We start from the raw sequence: 19,381 nt of genomic DNA, 5'->3' as shown, positions 1-19,381 counted from the left end.
AGAGTTTACACCAGAATGAATCTGTCATGTGAGTACGAAGATAAAAAGTCATAAGTAATAAGGTCCTGCTGCAGTAATTCATTTTTTAAATATAAATACCACATTTATTTTATCCAGCATGTTGTCTGCTGTTGATCTCACAAGGGCTCCAAGTCCTGGAGTGGGTTTCACACACCGGAACAAAAAAGCGTTTTTGAAATGAAAGAAACCCGTCCCTTTCATTAACTGTGTTTCAAGCCAGCATTAGATAATTATCCAGTTTGGCCACTTTGAGGTCTGGACTCGACATGCTGAGCTTGCTTTTGCAAAGGCGGGTAGTGCTTATTAAATTGTGCAAAACAGCCATTTTAACCTTCCCCAATGATTTCAGTCCACATGTACACCCTCTGTGACATGGTTCTGTGTTGTAGCTTTCTTTTTAGTGACTGAAGTTACATTGCCTACATAATTGTAGGTTGTGCGTGTTTATAAATGTGTAATAAATCGATGACAGGATGTGACTCACCATCGCTGTTGGGCTGAAAGTATGCGAGTGCCTGAGTGTCAGGGTTCACTGCTGTTGGCACAACTTTTCTTAAAGGAATGCTCTCGCATTCAAGCCGGCAGTGACTGTGTGTTAGCGATCAGTGAGCACAGACTTCCCCCGGAACATTCTGTACTGACCAGGAGGCAGTGCCAGAGCTGGATAATGAACTCTCCACTGCCATATCCACTGTTCATCTGTTACTGCAGCCACACCCCCCCCCCGAAATCTCCCTCCCTCCTTCTGGCAGAAAGTCCCACAACATGCAGAAGATTTAGATCAATTCAACCGAATCCCCTCCCCTCCAACAAACAGCTAATTTTGTCTTAACAGCAGGCTGCTTGCTGGTTTCTGTTGTATGTGTGTGTGTAGTGTGTGTAGTGTGTGCTATTATATGCTGGGCTGTTGGGGGGGGGGTTCTGGGAGACTGGGCCCACAGTGACCATATGTCTCTTCTGTAGGGAGGAGCAGGGTGGATAGCAATCTGCCTAGGATTTCAGAACATCAATAATTTGTGAATAGTTGTGTGTTCCCCGGTCGAAGGGTTAAGTGCAGGCTTTGTTGCGGGGCACCCCTTTGGGGAGGGCCCTGGACGGACCCCGGTCTGACACTGTGGCATGGCCTGCTCTTGGTGTTCCTCTTCCTTTTTTTTTTTTCCTTTGAAGAGCTCAGATTTTCAGCTCAGACCTTGTGCCTGACCTCAGTGCTCCAGTTATAATGGACAGCGTAATTATTCATACAGTACTGGCACAAATTATGGAAAAACTGTGCTTAAAGAACAGGTTTAAAAATTTTATCTGTGCCCACTCTTCTGTTGGTGTTTCTTGGAGACATTTCCGTCAGTATAAATGTATCTTCTTGACCACAAGTGGTTATCAGTAATTTGAAATAAACATTTTTCTTTGTATGAATATTATTTTATGTAGAAAAATACTGGACAAACAAATACATGTTCAAGCTGATAAAAGTTCCAACAGTAAGATACATATTAGACTGCACAATTATGTAAATTTATAAACTATGTTTATAAATGCCGTGTTTCCGTAATGTGTGCCAGTACTGTGTATTCTTGTGGTAATTCTGTGTATCTCTCCTTAGGCCTGACAGAGTGTTTGAAGGACACGCCTGACCAGAGAGGGCCGGCTGTGGCGCTCGTTCCGGTCCTGGACCTCCCTGACTCCCGGATCCTGCACCTGTCCTGCTGGCTCAGTGTGTGAGGGGGAAACTGACCCTCACAGGTCACAAACACACCTGTGTGTGTGTGACTGGGACACGTCCATGATCTGAGCCTTCAGCCTACACAGGGATCAGAGCAATGTTCTGGAGCAAGTTACGTGTGTGTGTGTGTCTGCGTGTCTGATCATGGGCGTGGCCGGTCATGCGTGCGTGTATGTACGTGTGCGTGCGTATGTGTATGTGTGCGTGTGTGTACTTGTGTGTGTGCGTGCGTGTGTGTACATGTGCGTATGTGTGTGTACGTGTACGTGCGTGTGTGTACGTGTGTGTGTGCGCGTGTGTGCGTGCGTGTGTGTACGTGTGCATGTGTGTACGTGCATGTGTGTACGTGTGTGTGTGCGTGCGTGTGTACGTGTGCGTGTGTGTGTACGTGTGTGTGTACGTGCGTGTGTGTACGTGTGTGCGTGCGTGAGTGTGCGTGTGTGTGTGTGTGATGCATCTGCGTGCCTTCTCGCGGGCGTGGCCGGGCTTGCATGCGTGCACACGCGTGTACATTTCCGTCCGTGTACATTTCCGTACACGTGTACATTAGCTGTGTAATCCGCTCCGTCCGGAGTCAGCAGCAGCTGCTGCTGGGGAACAGAGAGGGCCTGTCGGGGGGAATTTCGGCCTGCTGGTCTGGAGACCAGCACACAGGGACCTGCTGCTTCCCAACACCCAGCATCTGGGCATTTCACATCCAGGGAGACGATCCTGGATCCCCTCCCCTATCCCTGGAACAACACCCTAATAAAGTACTCCTCCACCACCACCACAAAGTCCTGTCTGTGTGTGTGTAGAAACGTATGGATTTACTTGCTCTCTCCTTTTATTTTGGGGTGACGGGGAGGCGAGGGCGTCTTGTTTGTTTCTCCGCTCATGCCTCGCCGGGCTGAGAGGGGTTATTATTCTGTAATGGGCAATCAGAACCAAGCACCTGAAAAGATTAAGCCTCTTCATGTTCCCTATCGATTCAGATTGCGTCTGGTTAATGGGAGAGGGGCTGGTGAGCGCGCAGCTGCGGGGCAGGCTTCCTCGTCGGGAACAGAGGGGAGAAAACAGCGCCATTAACTATTTCACTGGGAACATTTCTTTTCTCAAAGATCATGAACCGTATTGATGAGCTCAATTGGAATGCATCATTACTTCACTCATTCTCTCCATTGTACTTGAGCCGGGCCGGCCATCTTAGCGGGCTATTGATCCGCGCCCTGTCAGCGCGGTGTGAGGGGTTTTTTATTTGTAAAAAAATAAATAAATAAATAAATAAGAGAGGCAATAACAGGCTTTGAGGGTTTATTGAAAAATGCCAAAAACAAGCGGGCAGATTGCCTGAGAAAAGCAGCGGCGGCGTAAATAAAGACAGACGTGTTTGTGAGGCCCGCGCGTCTCCACCTTCCCGAGGCGGCGCAGAGAGCGCACGTTCACGGCCTTCTGCTGGCTGCGCGCCCTCCCTGCGGGGGGAAGGCCTGGGGTGGGACACAGGAAGTGGAACTCCTGTGTGGCGCATCAGCATTCTGCGGTGATACAGGGTACCGTAACGGCACCCGGGAGTGTGCGACCCGCGAGCGGGCGACCATGTTCCTTACACCTTTGTAAAACGGCAGCGTCCCTCAGACAGGAGCCACGGGCTAAAAACCTCCGCGCTCTCCGCGGTCCGCCACGCCCCGCCTCGAAGGCCGTGTCCTTGCAGCGTCTACACAACGCGCCGCCGACTGAATGTAAATGACCGGCGTCCTGCGCGCATGAACGCAGCGTGTGTCTGATTTCGCAGCGGCTGTAAAAAGACCCACAGCCGGCATGGTATGCTTATTCCTGCTGCAGCTAAAGTTGTCCTTTCTGGGCACAGAGTTGCCCTCCAGCTCTTGTCACTTCACTGTGAAGCAGCATGTTGACTTTTTTCTGTGCTCTAAATGCTGGAGGGAGCCTGTTCTGCCGTGTTACTGTCCCTCTGGCACCAGTCTTCTGTCCATCATAAAGAAACATTTACCCTTCTCTCCCTTTCTCTATCCGTCTCCCTCTTTCAATGTGCGTCTTTATACTAAACTATTGCCATATATATATTTATATATATATATATAAGGCAACAGTTTGTGGCAAATAGTAATGTCTGTGTTTAAAAGAATCCATTTCACAAGGAATGGAAGCTGCTGAGCAACCGACCCATTCGGTGGTGTATGCTGCCCTCATGTGGACAGAATGGGAACATATCCTGAAGTGAAGCCAGTATGTTTCTGCACCCATTTTCTTCTTCACCCAAGCTGAGAGTTGATATTTAGACTGAGATCCATGTGAAAATTTTAGGGGATAATGTTGAAGTGGGGTTTTTTATTTTTTATTTTTACATTTTTTTAATGAACAGTGCTTGAAATCTGCCAATTTGCGCCTGCCTTTGGGTCAGAAAGAGGAAAATGGCAGACTTGATATATTCCCTACCAGGAACAGAGGAAGAGGTGTGTGGATGTCGGCTGCTGGCCTTTATGTGAACCTGTAAAGGTGCTAACAGTGGGGCTAGACTGAGTGCCAGAGGCCACAGCAGAGAGCCCTGATTTGTGCATTTGCTGAATTCTTCCAAAAGGGCTTCGTACCCCTGTGTCCGACCCAACCTGGCCTCACCCCGTCCTGCACTGTCCTGTTCCAGAGACGTCGCCCCTCCACCCCCATCCATGAGAACTGACACATTGCGGTTATGTGGTTGCTGCATAGACATGAATATTCATGAACATTTGCGTATATATATATATATATATATATTTTTTTTTTTTTTTTTTTTTTTTTTTTTTTCATGGTTTGGTCCATAATAGAGGAATAGAAAAATTGAAAATTAGGCATATAAAATTTTAAATATATGATGTCACAAGTTAATTTTTTTAAATTATTAATTCCTCACATGATTTCCTAGAATTCATTCCAGACTTACGTAATCAATTTACAGTCAGAAAATGTTGAATCCATTATAAAAAGTTTCAGTTAAGTATTTTATTGTCTAACTTTTTTAAACCTCGGAGTGCCCATATCACGCTCCACAAAGTGTGTTAATCATCCATGAGAGGTCAAGAGGTCAGCACGGAGTCCCCAATGGACTTAAGAAACTTGATGCTCCTCACACGCATGAAGAAAAAAACAACAAATCTGGACGCCACTGGTCACATAGGCACCATTGGAAGCTCATGTTCATGGAGAGACAATCGTCTTCACTGCAAGGAGTGAAGATCCGTCTGGATGAAGAAGGATGAAGACTGTCTTTCTGAGTCTGTAAAAAGCAGATCACTGTCTTTTTCAGGGTTAAGATCAGTGTGAATGCTGTCCTTTTGAGTTTAGAGTAGGGCGAACGTTGTCTCTATGAGAGCTCTGAAGGAGCATGACTTCTCTTAGAGAGTTTGATGGAGAGCCCTTGCTAGGCTAGGCGCTTGTTTCACATGCAATGAGGCAGCGAGGTCTCTGATTGGGAGGTCTCAGACATTGAGGGCATGACGGCCGGGGACGCATCACGTGAGGGCTGGCATAAGGTGGCTTCACACAATACAAGGCCCTCGCACTGTGCGTATGTGCTCTGAAAATAACTGAAAAGCACTTTGATGATCATCTCTCTAGATGGGCTGAGAAACAGTTTGATAAGTCAACGCCCGCTCAGAGCTGCCTACGTGCCAGTGGTAGGCCAGAGCCTCAGAATTAGCAAATTGTGTTTCAGATGTTTAGAGCTTTTCGGTTCAGAAAACAAAAAAGCAAGTCCAAATCTGAATGGCTCAAAAGAAACAAAATTAAAGTTTTGGAGTGGCCTAGTCAAAGTCCTGACTTGAATCCAATAGAGATGCTGTGGCAGGACCTGCAACAAGCCATCCATACTCAAAAACCTACAAGTTTGTCTGAATTAAAGCAGTTTTGAAAAGAAGAGTGGGCTAAAATTCCTCCACTGCAATGTGAAAGACTGGTATCAAATTATAGGAAGCACTCGTTTGCTGCTATAAGGTGGTGCAACCAGTTATTAAGTTTAAGGGGACAGTTACTTTTCACATGAGTGACATGGGTGTTTGATAACTTTCTTCTTAAATAAATGGAATAATTTAAAAAAAAAATGTGTTTTGTGTTTACTCAGGTTCCCTTTGTCTAATATTACATTTTTACTAAAGATCTAGGCGACATAGCTCAGGAGGTAAGACTGATTGTCTGGCAGTCGGAGGGTTGCCGGTTCAAACCCCGCCCTGGGCATGTCGAAGTGTCCTTGAGCAAGACACCTAACCCCTAACCGCTCTGGCAAATGAGAGGCATCAATTGTAAAGCGCTTTGGATAAAAGCGCTATATAAATGCAGTCCATTTACCATTTACCATCTAAAACTGTGAGGGCTCACAGAGAACATGGACACAGGGATCAGAGATCACACAGCGAGGCAGAGGTAAGTGAAATAAGTCTTTACTGAATACATTACCAGAAAGGAACAACAACAACAAAAAACACTAAACCCGAAAACTACTTCTTCATGGCACTGTAAATTGTCATCGTGAACAAGCAAATGTCAAAAAAAATAATGACACACAACTTCACTGAAATTTTTACATTTGGTAAGCCAAGGAAGAGATACGCTGTTCACCATTTAGAGTTATGCTGAGACTTGATTTGATTCAATCTCAGAATATGAGAAACCTTGCTAGGGAGGCATTATTTAAGATACATGGCTGACAACGGGCAGTCCAATGACAGAAAAGTGTCTGAAAGCTGAATGCAACACTTAACATGGCTGTCAAACCTGACCGGTCAACTCGTTACATAAATGGAATATTATAACGCACTTCTCTGTGTAAACACTGGAGGGTGCTGTTAGTCCCATGTTTTAAATCAAACACTCAGTGTTTTTGTAGAAACACATTATTCACTATATTTTATCAATAAGGTTCTCTTCTGTGGCTCAGATAGTATCCATCTCCTTAGCTGTGTTTTGCAATGAGGGTCCAGTAATACATGATAAAGGTACATCACCACTGTTTTTTAAATTACATTTTTTGTGAGTTTAGCCCTGAATTATGTTTGTTTTTATATGTTATCAGTTGTACAATGAGTCAGTTGTATGTATAGTATATCATTTGAAAGGGTATGTTTTTAAAGCAGATATAAATTGACATGACTTACTTTCTATGCTTCCGTGGTTTAGGTAGATAGCTACCTATCTATGTGTACATGTCACTCTTGTGGGGGAAAAAAAAAACATTCCCCCTTTAGAGCTAGTCTGCTTGGTTATTTTGGTGGACAGTAGAATTTAGATTCTGGTTGACTACATCAGTGATCATTGATAGCACCCTGGGGGCATTTAGTAAGTGATGTATTGAATGGGTGTGATAGCTTTACAGCACTATAATTCAGAACCTTAGCACCAACCAAACTGTGGTGCAGCATACAAAGTATTCAGGCTTACAGTACATGTAGTATATAGGTAAAAGGTGCATCCTTCTGTGAAGGATTTTAGCTATAAGATAGAGTTGACTAACATATACTAAATATGTGTCTTGTAAAACCTGGATGTAAATAATACATTAGCTTAGAGTATAAACGTTTCCATATGCAATTCTGCCTCCAAATGGCTTTTAAAACTTTGGCCACAAGCAACAATTCTGATGTAATTTGTGGCTTTTTTTTCTTCTTCTTCTTCTTCTTTTTTTTTTGCATGCAATAATATATGAAATTGATTAACATTGGTGGGGTGGGATTATTAGCTACATTTTTAGAGATGCATTTTGGCAAGCCTATGAGTGGAAATTAGTAATATTATGTATGCCAAATTTATATGGTATACATTATGTATTTGTATATTCTTGTTACTCTGGCAGGTCATGTTTAGTCTAGCAGATTTATTTATTTATTTATTTCAGTTTCTGCAGAACTATTAGATACATTTTATATATAATAGTCCTTAAAATTGCAGTGAGTGAGTTTGCAAATAGGATTCACTTTATCACTTATTTCAAACCCACTGTTTACAGAATTAATTGTATTCTGATAAATAAGGTTGGATGGGCTGCAAGGGCAAAACAATATCAGAGACTTTCTCGGGAAGTTCAGTTTTATTTTAAAATGTATAAAGCTTCTATTGACCAGCAATATGGAAGATGGGAAAGTATTTATTACGATACACCGAGTAAAACCCATCGAAGTTCCATTGCATATAGTAGCCTACCATAGTTCTAGTTTGAGGTGGTAGGAACCTATGTGTGGAAACCTTGTTTCCATCTGGTCAAAATAACCGGATGGACAATTTGCTATTTGTTTTGAGAAATGTTTACCATCTTCAGGTTGGTCCGTTTTATAATTAAAAATACGCGTCTTTGGCGGAGATACGGACATCACATTGGTGATTGCTCAACGGTGAGTCTCTGCTGTAATCATGTATTTGTCATATAGTTTTCAAATGGATCCGTACTAGCTAGCTATTGTATTTCTATTCCCAAGCAAGTTGTCAGGAACAGCTGATAAACAAGCTAGCTAACTTCCCCTAATCATACTCAGATTGCTGTAAATTTACTCTGTGAAATGTCGGAAATTATAGCTTCCTCATCTCTTAGTTTGTCTTGTTTTACGCATCCGTGCTATAATACACATAAAAAATTCACAGATTGAGAATGTATAGGTTGTAGCAAGATCGGCTTCAGCTAGCTGCGTTATAGCTTTAACACTAAACAAAATTGCCACTATACTCACCAGTTAAAATCAAAAGGTTCTTTATCTCTTTGCATATTCTTTATGACCCCACCGCCCGTTGTCTTCTAGAATGTTGCATTTTTTCCACCGCTCAGGACCGCTTTCAAATCAACAATTACTGTACTTTAGGTTAGGCATCGAGATGTAGCCAAGTTAGTCCAGTGGTTCCCAACCTTCGTCCCGGGCCCCCCGTGTGTATGCAAGTTTAAATTCAGGCCAAAATTGCAGCAGTTTTAACTAGCTGTTAATCTTTTTTAGGTGCTTTTCGTGTTTAGAGGGATTATTTCACTTTCAAACACTTTGATCATCACAATACACTGTTTTCAACTTAATCTGCTGGAGAAATCAGATTACCTTTTTTGTAATGTACGAGAACATTGTGTTATTGTCAGTCTTCTGTAAAGCATGCTGATAAATAGGCTTGTTTATTTAGTTATTGTTGTTGAACCGTCATCTACTGCATATCCAACAGTTCAGGACGATTTGGGGATATACTCCCGATGTCCCATTGCAGCATAACAAAATATTAATTTAATTTGAATTCTCTGCTGGAAATAACGTCACATTTGTCATCTCTTTTAGAGTGAATTTATGAAAGCAAATGAGCAACCAGTAGAATCCAGGTATGGTGGAATTCGCCTATCAATTAATCTGTTCTAGACATCATTCCATACGCATCAGCCTTCCAGAAATCTGGGTTTACCTCTTTGGTACTTGGTTATCAGACTATCAGACCATATTATTCAGTAGGCACTCTTCTGGACATAGCTTACTCTAGACTCTTTTGTAAGAATCGTGGGGTGAACCAGATCCTATATAACAGGATGACTCATTTTAGACATTTTAATTGCAACTGGGTGAAATAGGTTGCATTTATACTCTTCCAATGACTGGGAAAAATTGCTGGGTGAGCCAGGTCCCATAACATGCAACACCATCATTTATTGAATGCTTGGGTGAAGTAGATCCTGTATAAGCAGTGTTCTGCTGCAGTGTGCTACTCATTTACAGTATGATATATAGACTATGTATCCTTTTTGTAATATTTGATGGCATAAAGCTGTTTAAGTGTGTTAATATAATTATTTGATGTTCATGGGAATTATGTATGGATGAGTGTGATATATTTTAACCTGTGTGGATTTTTATTTCCTAGGTCTGGCTTGCAAAACTGGATCATGAGGAAGGCAGCACAAGAAGCTTTACTCTTTCACCTGATCATCAATTAATCATCAACCTCTTAGACCAAATGGCACCAGAAGTATCTGTTTAAAAATGCCGATCCAAACAACTACTTTGATTCTGTGAAATCTGCTTTGATTTCTGAGTAGGATGATGCTATAACTTTGACATCTGCCACAGAACCGAAGTGGAAAACTGGCACGTGGCTAAAACTGAAAAGAGCAAAATGGCCCATCAGTGCACCATTTGCCTCAAGATGTTTAAGTGTGCATCCAAACTACAACGGCATCATCTCATCCACACTGGGGAGAAGCCATTCATATGTTCAGTGTGTGGAAAACCCTTTCGGCAGGCTATACATTTAAAGAGGCACCTAGAAACACATACAGGAAATACACATGCATTGAATCCCTTCACGAGCAGCTGGGGGAAATTTGAATCTGTTGGTAGAGTTGAACCTGCATCTACTGCATATCCAACAGTTCAGGACGATTTGGGGATTAATTATACTCCCGATGTCCCATTGCAGTCATGTGTCTCTTCTGAGGTGGATGAGCTGAAACAGACAGTGCAACCTGGGGACTATGTTGTGGACTTAAAGGCTATTGAACAACCTGAATTCAAACTCATATCTCCTGGTGGTGGAATAAATACTGACTGGGAATGTCTCAGTGGAAAAGACCCAACAAAGCAAATACTGCAGGAGCAACACATCAGTTCCTCTAGGGTGGAAAATACAGATGCTGCCAATGCTGACAATGTCCTGCAGTGTGCAGTTTGTTTGAAGGTCTGCAGTTCCCCTTACCAGCTGCAGAAACACCTACTTGTTCACAGCAGGCTCAGCCCCTTTGAATGCTCCGTATGTAAGCAGACTTTCAGTCAGATGGCACAATTAAAATTACATTCTCAAACACATGCTCAAGCTGATTCGCCTCAAGATGTCACTGAGGAGTGCTCGAGTCCAGCTGCTGAAAAGGTTTCCCAGTGTAGCACTTATATAGGAAAACGGACAATAAGCCATCAATGCCCAGAGTGTCCAAAATCCTTTTGTTCACCTTCTAAATTGAGGAGACATTGCCTTACTCACACTGGTCAGAGGCCCTACCACTGTATAGAATGTGGAAAATCATTTAGGCAGCTTGCCCATCTAAAAACCCATCAGGATACCCATAGGACCGTACTAAGCGGCCAGGCCCCTTTGTATTATGGAGAAACAGGTGAGGCCAGTAGGTTCAAAGATGGAAACACTGACAAATATCAACCTTCAGACAGTGAGCCGCCTTCTTTTTGTTCATCACTTAGCCTGCAAAGTCATAGCCCATTGGATTCTCATCGACTGTACGACACAGGAATTTCTTCCAACGCTGCCTTTACCCAGAGGTCTTTTCAAATGGAACAACAACAAGTAAGCGCCCCGGAGTCAGAAACCATGAATGAGTGGAATAGTGAGGAGAGCCGGGCTGCAGTGAAAAAGGCTTTTGATGAAGGCAATATAAAGCAGCAGAAGTGTCATTTAACCCCTGATAACCTGAAACCCTTTCAGTGCCTTGTCTGTGGACAAAAATTCTGTCTGGCAGCTAATTTCCAAAAGCATCTTTGTAAGGACGCAGACCAGGATGAGTTTGTTAATCAAGGAGAGGACATGGAGAGCAATTCATCTCCATCTGTGCAGCCTCATCAGGAAATGAAAGAGCATCATGATTCTGATCGCAAAATGACTCTGCAAACCAATGAGGTAAATGCTCTTGACCTCAATATAATCGTTAAACAAGAACACTGGCCCTCAAGTAATAATGAGGAGCATGTTCCAGCACCAGATGTTATAGCGTACACTACAGAATATCAACTGCAGCCAGCATTGGATAACACAAAGGCTAAACATCTGGAGCTTACAAGGAAGACCCACCAGTGTGGTACATGTCTGAAATGCTTCCCAACCCCATACAAACTCCAAAGGCACATACTTATTCACACAGGACAAAGACCTTTTAGCTGCCGTGTCTGTGGAAAGAAGTTTAGCCAGTTGGCACACTTGATGTTACATAATCGCACTCACTCTCGTCCAGAACGTATAAAACTGAAGAGGACTAACGTGAACAGTCACCCATCTCCTATCCAAATTGGATATGACCCAGTTTCTTCTGGATCAGAATTTAAATTTGATGTTCCTATGCAGGAAAATGTACCTGAAAATCCTGGATCAGAAGAGCCTTTTCTGATGAGCACTGACTTTAATACACCTTCAAAAACAGTCCTGGATCAGGACAGTGTAATTGTAATTCATGATGAATCTCTTGATAGTGAGAGGAAAGATGGCCATATAAAGCATCAGTGTTCACTGTGTTTCAAATTCTTCTCTTGTCCTTCTAAACTTCAGAGACATCACCTGATACACACTGGACAGAAACCATTCCGATGCACTTTGTGTGGGAAAACATTCAGACAGGCCGTACATTTGAAAGTCCATCAGCAAACCCACAACAAGTGGAGACCATTCAGGAGAGCTTTTCAGCAGAAAGGGGTTGTTGACATAAACAAGTCTAATGCATCCAGACAACAGCACCAGAGTACTGAGTCTATCCTCCAAGAACAGCTTTCTACTGAACCTCAAGGTGATCTGCCTATTTCTGATTGTCTGGAAATAACAGGGGAAAAAGATTCAGGTCCCAAAAGTGCTACTTCTGTATGTGGCAAAGGTGATCTTACCATGCACTTTCAAGGCAATGAAAGTGTTAAATCGGAAGAATGGCATTCTAATAATAATGGTGGTCTGCAAAGTACAAATGAGGATGTGACATCAACTGAGCTGACCTCAAATGACAGTGTGAATGAATGTGAGAAAGTAAAAAGGAAGACCTATAAGTGTGTCATATGCCTGAAAATTTTCTTGACCGCATTCAAACTACAGATGCATAACTTAACTCATACGGCACAAAGACCTTTTGATTGCTATGTTTGTGGAAAGAAATTCCATCAACCTGCACACATGAAATTTCATATTTGCAACCATAACCAGCCCAGATTTTCTCACCAGAGAAAAAATAATGAAAACAATGACTTATTTCCCTTGCAGCAATTTGAATTTGACAGAGTGTCTTCTGAAATGCCATTAGAGTCTGATCTTACTCTGCAGAAAACCCCTCAAAGTTTTGAACAAGAGAATCCTCTTGAGATTAGTCTTAATCAGACTGAATCATCAGAAAAAGGCTTGGATCAGAACAACGTCCTTGCTTCTGAGAGGAATCATGACCATAGAAAACACCAGTGTTTGATCTGTCTGAAATACTTCTCCTGTCCTTCTAAACTCAAGAGGCATCTTCTGATACACACTGGGCAGAAGCCCTTCCGATGTATTCTGTGTGGAAAAACTTTCAGACAAGCCATACATCTGAAAGTCCATCAGCAAACCCATAACAGATGGAGGCCACTGCAGAGAGCATCTCGGCAGGATAAGGTTGTCAATACAGACATACCTCATGGTAGTGGGAAGCAGCTGAATAGGCCGTCTATCAACCAAGGACAGTGTGTTTTCAGTAGTGCTCCTGAGAGTGATATGATGGCAGCTAAGGAATCAGAAGATTGGTGCCATAGTAGCAATGATTTACAAAGTATATCAGATGAAGGGAAAACATCAATAAAGGAACACCCACTGCAGTTGGATTTGCTAAACGATGCAAATAAATGTCAGACACTAAAGAGTACGACCTATGAATGCATCACATGCCTGAAAGGTTTCTCAACCCCATCCAAACTCGAGAGACATATCTTAACTCATACAGGACAGAGACCTTTCAGTTGTTATGTCTGTGGAAAGAAATTCCGTCAGCTTTCACACATGAAATTCCATATCCGCACACATAATCGGCCCAGAATTACTCTGCAGAAAAAATACACTGAGGACAGTGACCCATTTACCACGCAAAGTACTGAATATGACAAAGTGTCTTCAGTAACAGCCATGGAGTCTGACCTTTCTCTGCAGAACACTTTTCAAGTCCTTGAACAAGAGAAACATCTTGATACTAATCTTAATCTGAGTTCACCTCCAGAAAGAGGAATGGATCAGAACAGTCACCTCAGTACTGGGAGGAATAAACGGCAACGAAAACACCAGTGTTTGACCTGTTACAAATGCTTCTCGTGTCCTTCTAAACTTCAAAGGCATCTTTTGATACACACTGGGCAGAGACCCTTCCAATGTATTCTGTGTGGAAAAACATTCAGACAAGCCATACATCTGAAAGTCCATCAGCAAACCCACAACAAATGGAGATCACTGAAGAGAGCATCTCGGCAGGATGAGCTTGATGACACATATACATCAAATGGTGGTGGGCAACACCTTCGCTGGTCATCTAGTTTCCAAGGACAGTGTATTCTCACTAGCACACCTGAGAGTGATGTGATCGCATCTGACTGTTCTCATCAGGAAACAGTGGAGAACCCAGATATAGACCACAAAATCAATTCTCCTGAGCCTAGTCCTGTGGATACACTCGCAGTCCAATTTGATCAAGATACAGTTGCAGTACCTGGAGATGTGTGCCCTAGTGATTATGATCCAGAAAGTATGCCACACAAAACAGCAATATTAACCAAACAACTACAGTTGGTATCAGAAGAAAACATAAATGCTTGTGGGGAACTGAAGAGGAACACTTATCAGTGTGTTGTGTGTCTTAAGTGTTTCTCCAGCCCATCCAAACTACAGAGGCATATCTTGACTCATACGGGACAGAGACCTTTCAGTTGCTATGTTTGTGGGAAGAAATTCCGTCAGCTTTCACACATGAAATTCCATATCCTCACCCATAATCGGCCTAAAATAACTCAACAGAAAAAGAATTTTGAGAATAGTGACACATTTACCTTACATAAAAATATGTTAGATAATGTTTCATCAGTAACAAACGTAGACTCTCATTTTCCTCATCAACAGGAGACTCCTGAAAAAGAAACAGGTGAACCTCTTAAACTGAGCCTTAACCATGCATCTTCTGAAGCAGTCTTGGACCATGACACTGTTTTTAGTCATGGGAGGAATCGTGGCAATGTAAAACATCAGTGTTTGATCTGTTTCAAATACTTCACAAGCCCTTCAAAACTTGAGAGACATAACCTGATACACACTGGGCAGAAACCCTACCGATGTGTTCTGTGTGGAAAAACATTCAGACAAGCCATACACCTAAAAGTTCACCAGCAAACCCACAACAAGTGGAGGGCTTTCAGAAAAACCGTGCAGAAGGAAGAGATTCACACAAGCAGATCCAGAGAGCAGGACGAAGCAGAGTGCATTATTTCCAGTGTTCCTCAGACTAGTTCTGTATTAAAAACAGGCTCAAATCTGTTGCCAGGCAAAGAGATTGTAGATGATGATATCTGTGCTGTTGGAGTAGTGCTGGAGGAGCATGAAAATCAAATAGATGCAGAAATGAACACTGGAGCCTTCCAAGACACTCAGTACGATAGTGCCCCATCACAGCAAAAGAGTTCTAAACTTGTTCCCTTGCTTCAGACTCCTTTTAAATGTAACATTTGTTACAGGACCTTTAGACAGTTAAGCAACTTAAAAACACACTATCTCATTCACTTAGAAACTCATCCAGTAGAAAACTGTTTTCCCACGAAGAATGAAATCTGCCAAAAGCAGCTGAATTGTGATTTAGAAGAAGAGGATCAGAAAGTCAACTTGGCAGTGAATCAGCCAGTCTGTGTTTCCTCCACTCACCCTCAGAATCCCACCCTGGAAACTGGTATGGTATCAGGCCCAAACAAAAGCAATGCACGAGATCAGGCTTCACAAGAAGGTTTTGACACCGATAGAAAAAGCTCTCGAAGAGGAAAAGGAGACTCCGATTGCAGCATTCTTTCCCTTAATGGTAGTATCCAAAACTCCAGGTTTCAGCACAGTACATCAGCTCTACCTAGCACTCAAGACGATGAGAAAAACTGGGATAGATTTCCCCCAGTTGATCAAGAAGAGTCGGACTGTGTAATTATAGAGAGTAATGATGAAAGTGCAGGAGTGAAATCTCCCGTCAAACTATGGCATGCTAATGGGAACTCGGAAATTAGCCGTTTGAGCAGAAAAGATTACCAGTGCCCTGTGTGTTCAAAGTGCTTCTCTTCGTCTTCTCAGCTGCAGCGGCACTCTCATACTCATACAGAGAACAAACCATCAAAGTGTCCCTTGTGCTTAAAGGAATTTATGCAACTATCTCTTTTAAATTCACACCAGTGCACACACAAAGATAGGAGAGATTCTGGCCAATGTAATCTGAGTAACACAAGGCAGTCAGAAGAACAAGATGAACAAGAATTAGCTGTCTGTGATGAGAGCACTCATTTTACTACTACTGAGCCAGTGATGGACAGTTGGTATCCCGTAACGCCTGACTATACCAGTGATAACATCAGTTCAGTGAACAAGGACATGTCTGGTCTCTCCGGCTTCATGTATGTGAGGAAAGTAAAACACACTAGAAAAGCCTATCAATGCACAGTTTGTCTGAAGAGCTTTGAAAGCCCTTACAAACTATCAAGACATTTTCTCATTCACACAGGAATGAAACCTTTCAAATGCAGTGTCTGTAATAAGTCATTCAGACAGCTTTGTCATTTGCAGAGTCACCAACGGACTCACACAGGGAAAATATTCAGGGAGGTGCTGCAAATGGACGATGGACACGGGTTTGATCACAGAGAGGACTATCCTTCACAGAATCTGGCTTCTGAAGCACATTTCTCTACCACTCCAGTTCAAGAGGCAAAGCAAAGAGATTCATTGCATCTGCCAGACTGTACCTCATATCCACTCAAAACCAGCACAGACCACAACCTAGCTATAAATGACAGTTCAGACGATTTGACAGAGAACATAGCCTCAGGATCAATCGGAATACTGCATATAATCCCAGATGCTGAATTAGAACTCAAGATCAAACAAAGCAAGAGAGACCATAAGTGTTCTGAGTGTCAGAAAAGCTTTACGTCCCCTTCCAAACTTGAAAGGCACTACTTGATCCACGTAGGAGAGAGACCTTTCAAGTGCTCCATCTGTGATAAGGCTTTCAGGCAAGCAGCGCATCTCAAGGTTCACCAGCGAGTTCACGATAAGATGTCAGAAGACCATTGTTCATTTTCAAGTGAAATAATAGACAGCGGGGATGACAGACATGACTTCAGTTACTCACATGTGATGAAAGACATCTCTGAGACTCATATTAATTATGGGATGAGCGAAGATGTCGGAAATGGACAGGAATGTCAAGTTGCAGGTGTGGAGGTAGCCCTGGAGTCTGAACATTGTGACGAATACTGGTGCGAGCCTCTCGGTGGGCTGTTCAATTGTGAGGACTGCAGCCAGTCCTTTGTCACAAAGAGGAGGCTGCAACTGCACAAGTGTTCTTCTGAAAGTAAACCATCCGACTCCCAGTCAAGCTTCTATCAATGTGCCATATGTTTCAAGAACTTCAGGTCTCCCTACAAACTGAAAAGACACTATGTTATCCATACCGGTGAGAGGCCTTACAGATGTTCTATCTGCAAGAAGACCTTCACTCAGTCTGGCCATTTGAAAACACATGAGCTCAGTCATAAATAGAATAACAATTCTGACACATCTTTGATACTGTAGGTAATTGCCTTACCTCATGTGATGTAAAATGTGACGTGCAATGTCAAAATACTACCTGACTAATTTTAGCGTGTCTTCCGTGTTCTTTACATGGTTTAGATTTCAAGAGACTTGCAAAAATTGACATCAGGAATAAATTAATGCAATATTTTTGTATGTAACTTTTAAAAAAAAATTATGTGTGTAATGTTATAATTGCCAAATCAGAGTTGTAACTATTTGGGAGGAAGAAAGTTGTTTGGATAGTTGAGTCCCAAGATTATAAAGATATCTCAAATGTACATGATTATCTGACCTTGCTTGTTGTATTTTAACATTCATTTAATTCACTTCAGAATATAAAAATATATTTATGTCGCAAATGTCCTTTATTATTAGATTTTTTTCTTGTTTTTGGATAGTTTTTATTATTGAGAGGATCCAGGGCTGAAATCATGTAATCATGCTTGCCTGCCTAAGCTACCTGTTTTTCCTGCTCCAGCAGAGCTGTGATTGAGCTTTTAACTTAACACTTATCTCTATGTGACGTATTTACATTTAAGGTGCTACAAAAATAGGGTCTGTGTTTGTGAATATGAACGTGGTTGTTTATTTAACATATTTTCCCTAATTTCTCCCACCTGTCAAAGTTAAGTACATGTTCCATTACTTGTAGCCACTTATGAACCTAAAAAGAACACTTACTCAATAAAGTGAAGTACATTTTTGTATTACTTATTTAAGGGGCTGTCAGAAAAAACATCTGTTTGCAACAACCTGTGACTGTGAAAAAGAACAACTCAAATTATCTCCACAACTCAAACTCTCTCAAGTGAAACTAATACACAACACAAAAGTCAAGCATACGTCATGGGACCCAGGACCAACTCTAAGCCCCTCTTTGTCCCGTGACAAAAATGGGTCTTCTTTAAATGTTTTGGCCACATTCATGAGATCTGGTTAAAAATAGTCAGCCCCTGTTATGGCCAGATGCACTTACCAGAAACCATCCAAATCAGGTCTTCATACAGATGTGGTTCGCAATGAACAAATATTAATGTAAAAAAATATATGAATTGCACAAATATTAATGTTTTGTATAAAATACATTTCTCAACCTTCAACGTTCAGTGTAGTATTTGATTTGACATTTATATTTCCCACACACCTGTGAATGCATGAGTTGCACTCCAAATTTATTCATACCCAGATGACTGTATAAAATGATTGATATGAGTTCTATGCTGAGAAAAAATGAAAAATTGTATTATTTTATGCAAATACAGTTGCTCAGAGAAAGTTGGTGTTTGACAAGTATTCTTTTATTCCCAAAAAGATGTGTCACTGTTTTTCACAACCCTAATAGTGATTTTAAGTAAAATTCAACAAAAATGAATTGAGTATTACACTCAGATGAGTCCAAAGAGTCCAAACCCAACAGTGGGTTTAGTGTGAGAAGAAGGACATGTTGAAAATAAAGTCATACAAACTGTGAATAGGATCACAATCTTTATTTGTGGGATTTCTTTGAATGTACTGGACCTCAGGCTCTTTTTAAGGTCAATGAAATCATCCAGCAAGTGCTAAGGCTATTTTGGCTAAAATCTGCTTGGCTCTGCCAGGCTGCAAATGGATCTTTCAGAAAGGTAACTGATCCCAATCATACCTCAAGCCGAAACAAGAAATGGATAATTAACTACAAAAATACTGAGAGTATAGATGGGCTAAAGCCTCTTTAAGAGAGGCAGCAAAACCAGAACTATTATGGATGAACACTGAGGAGAGATTGAAAACGCCAATTTGGATAACCCCGCCCTGGCACCACTAAAAGACAATCAAGATGAATTTGCAGAGAATGGCGGGATGCATAAAATACTAGCTCAATAAACATTTGAATTGTGTTAGAGTGACCCAGGTTATATGATCGCCAGGTCTTGTTTGCAGTGAGTTGTTTACATTAAGCTTTTGAAAAAGATTGAAAGACAGTTTATTGAAGGATCTGATACAGTATTGAGTTCTCAAACTTCTATGAGACCACCACAAAGACATTCTTCAGCAGCTTTAGTGGTCATTAGGTTTTAACCAATTGATTAAAACATCTCCAAATCTAGTTTGTTGGTGTACAAGTCCATTGAATTTGTTCCCACTGTTATA

General features: G+C 41.8%; 2 protein-coding genes across 4 annotated transcripts in view; both read left to right on the top strand.

Moving 5' to 3' along the window:
* Positions 1 to 1,920, top strand: part of dph6 (diphthamine biosynthesis 6) — a 67,659-nt gene extending 65,739 nt beyond the window's left edge. The window contains exon 15 of the mRNA XM_035430362.1: positions 1,622 to 1,920. Coding sequence (XP_035286253.1) covers positions 1,622 to 1,740 — 119 coding nt within the window. The 3' untranslated portion in view covers positions 1,741 to 1,920. The remainder of the gene's footprint in view (positions 1 to 1,621) is intronic.
* Positions 1,921 to 7,957: 6,037 nt separating this feature from the next.
* On the top strand, positions 7,958 to 17,970 carry LOC118206846. Of its 3 annotated transcripts, XM_035379989.1 has the most exons (4): positions 7,958 to 8,094; positions 9,010 to 9,050; positions 9,584 to 13,570; positions 13,616 to 17,970. In XM_035379989.1, exons 3-4 carry the CDS (start codon positions 9,836 to 9,838, stop codon positions 17,213 to 17,215), a joined length of 7,335 nt encoding a protein of 2,444 aa, XP_035235880.1. In that variant the 5' UTR covers positions 7,958 to 8,094; positions 9,010 to 9,050; positions 9,584 to 9,835; the 3' UTR covers positions 17,216 to 17,970. The 3 variants fall into 3 exon arrangements, with proteins under 3 accessions (XP_035235880.1, XP_035235862.1, XP_035235871.1); XM_035379971.1 differs by having other exon boundaries at positions 9,584 to 17,970; XM_035379980.1 differs by lacking the exon at positions 9,010 to 9,050 and having other exon boundaries at positions 7,966 to 8,094; positions 9,584 to 17,970.
* Positions 17,971 to 19,381: the final 1,411 nt, after the last annotated feature.

This window comes from Anguilla anguilla, chromosome 1 (assembly GCF_013347855.1).
Source record: "Anguilla anguilla isolate fAngAng1 chromosome 1, fAngAng1.pri, whole genome shotgun sequence".
Lineage (NCBI taxonomy): Eukaryota > Metazoa > Chordata > Actinopteri > Anguilliformes > Anguillidae > Anguilla > Anguilla anguilla.
The sequence above is the reverse complement of the archived record's forward strand: the minus strand, read 5'-3'. Positions and strand labels throughout refer to the sequence as shown.

Bases quoted from the DNA above. Each gene is read 5' to 3' on its own strand.
- LOC118206846 (XM_035379971.1), top strand. From the start codon at position 9,836: ATGGCCCATCAGTGCACCATTTGCCTCAAGATGTTTAAGTGTGCATCC.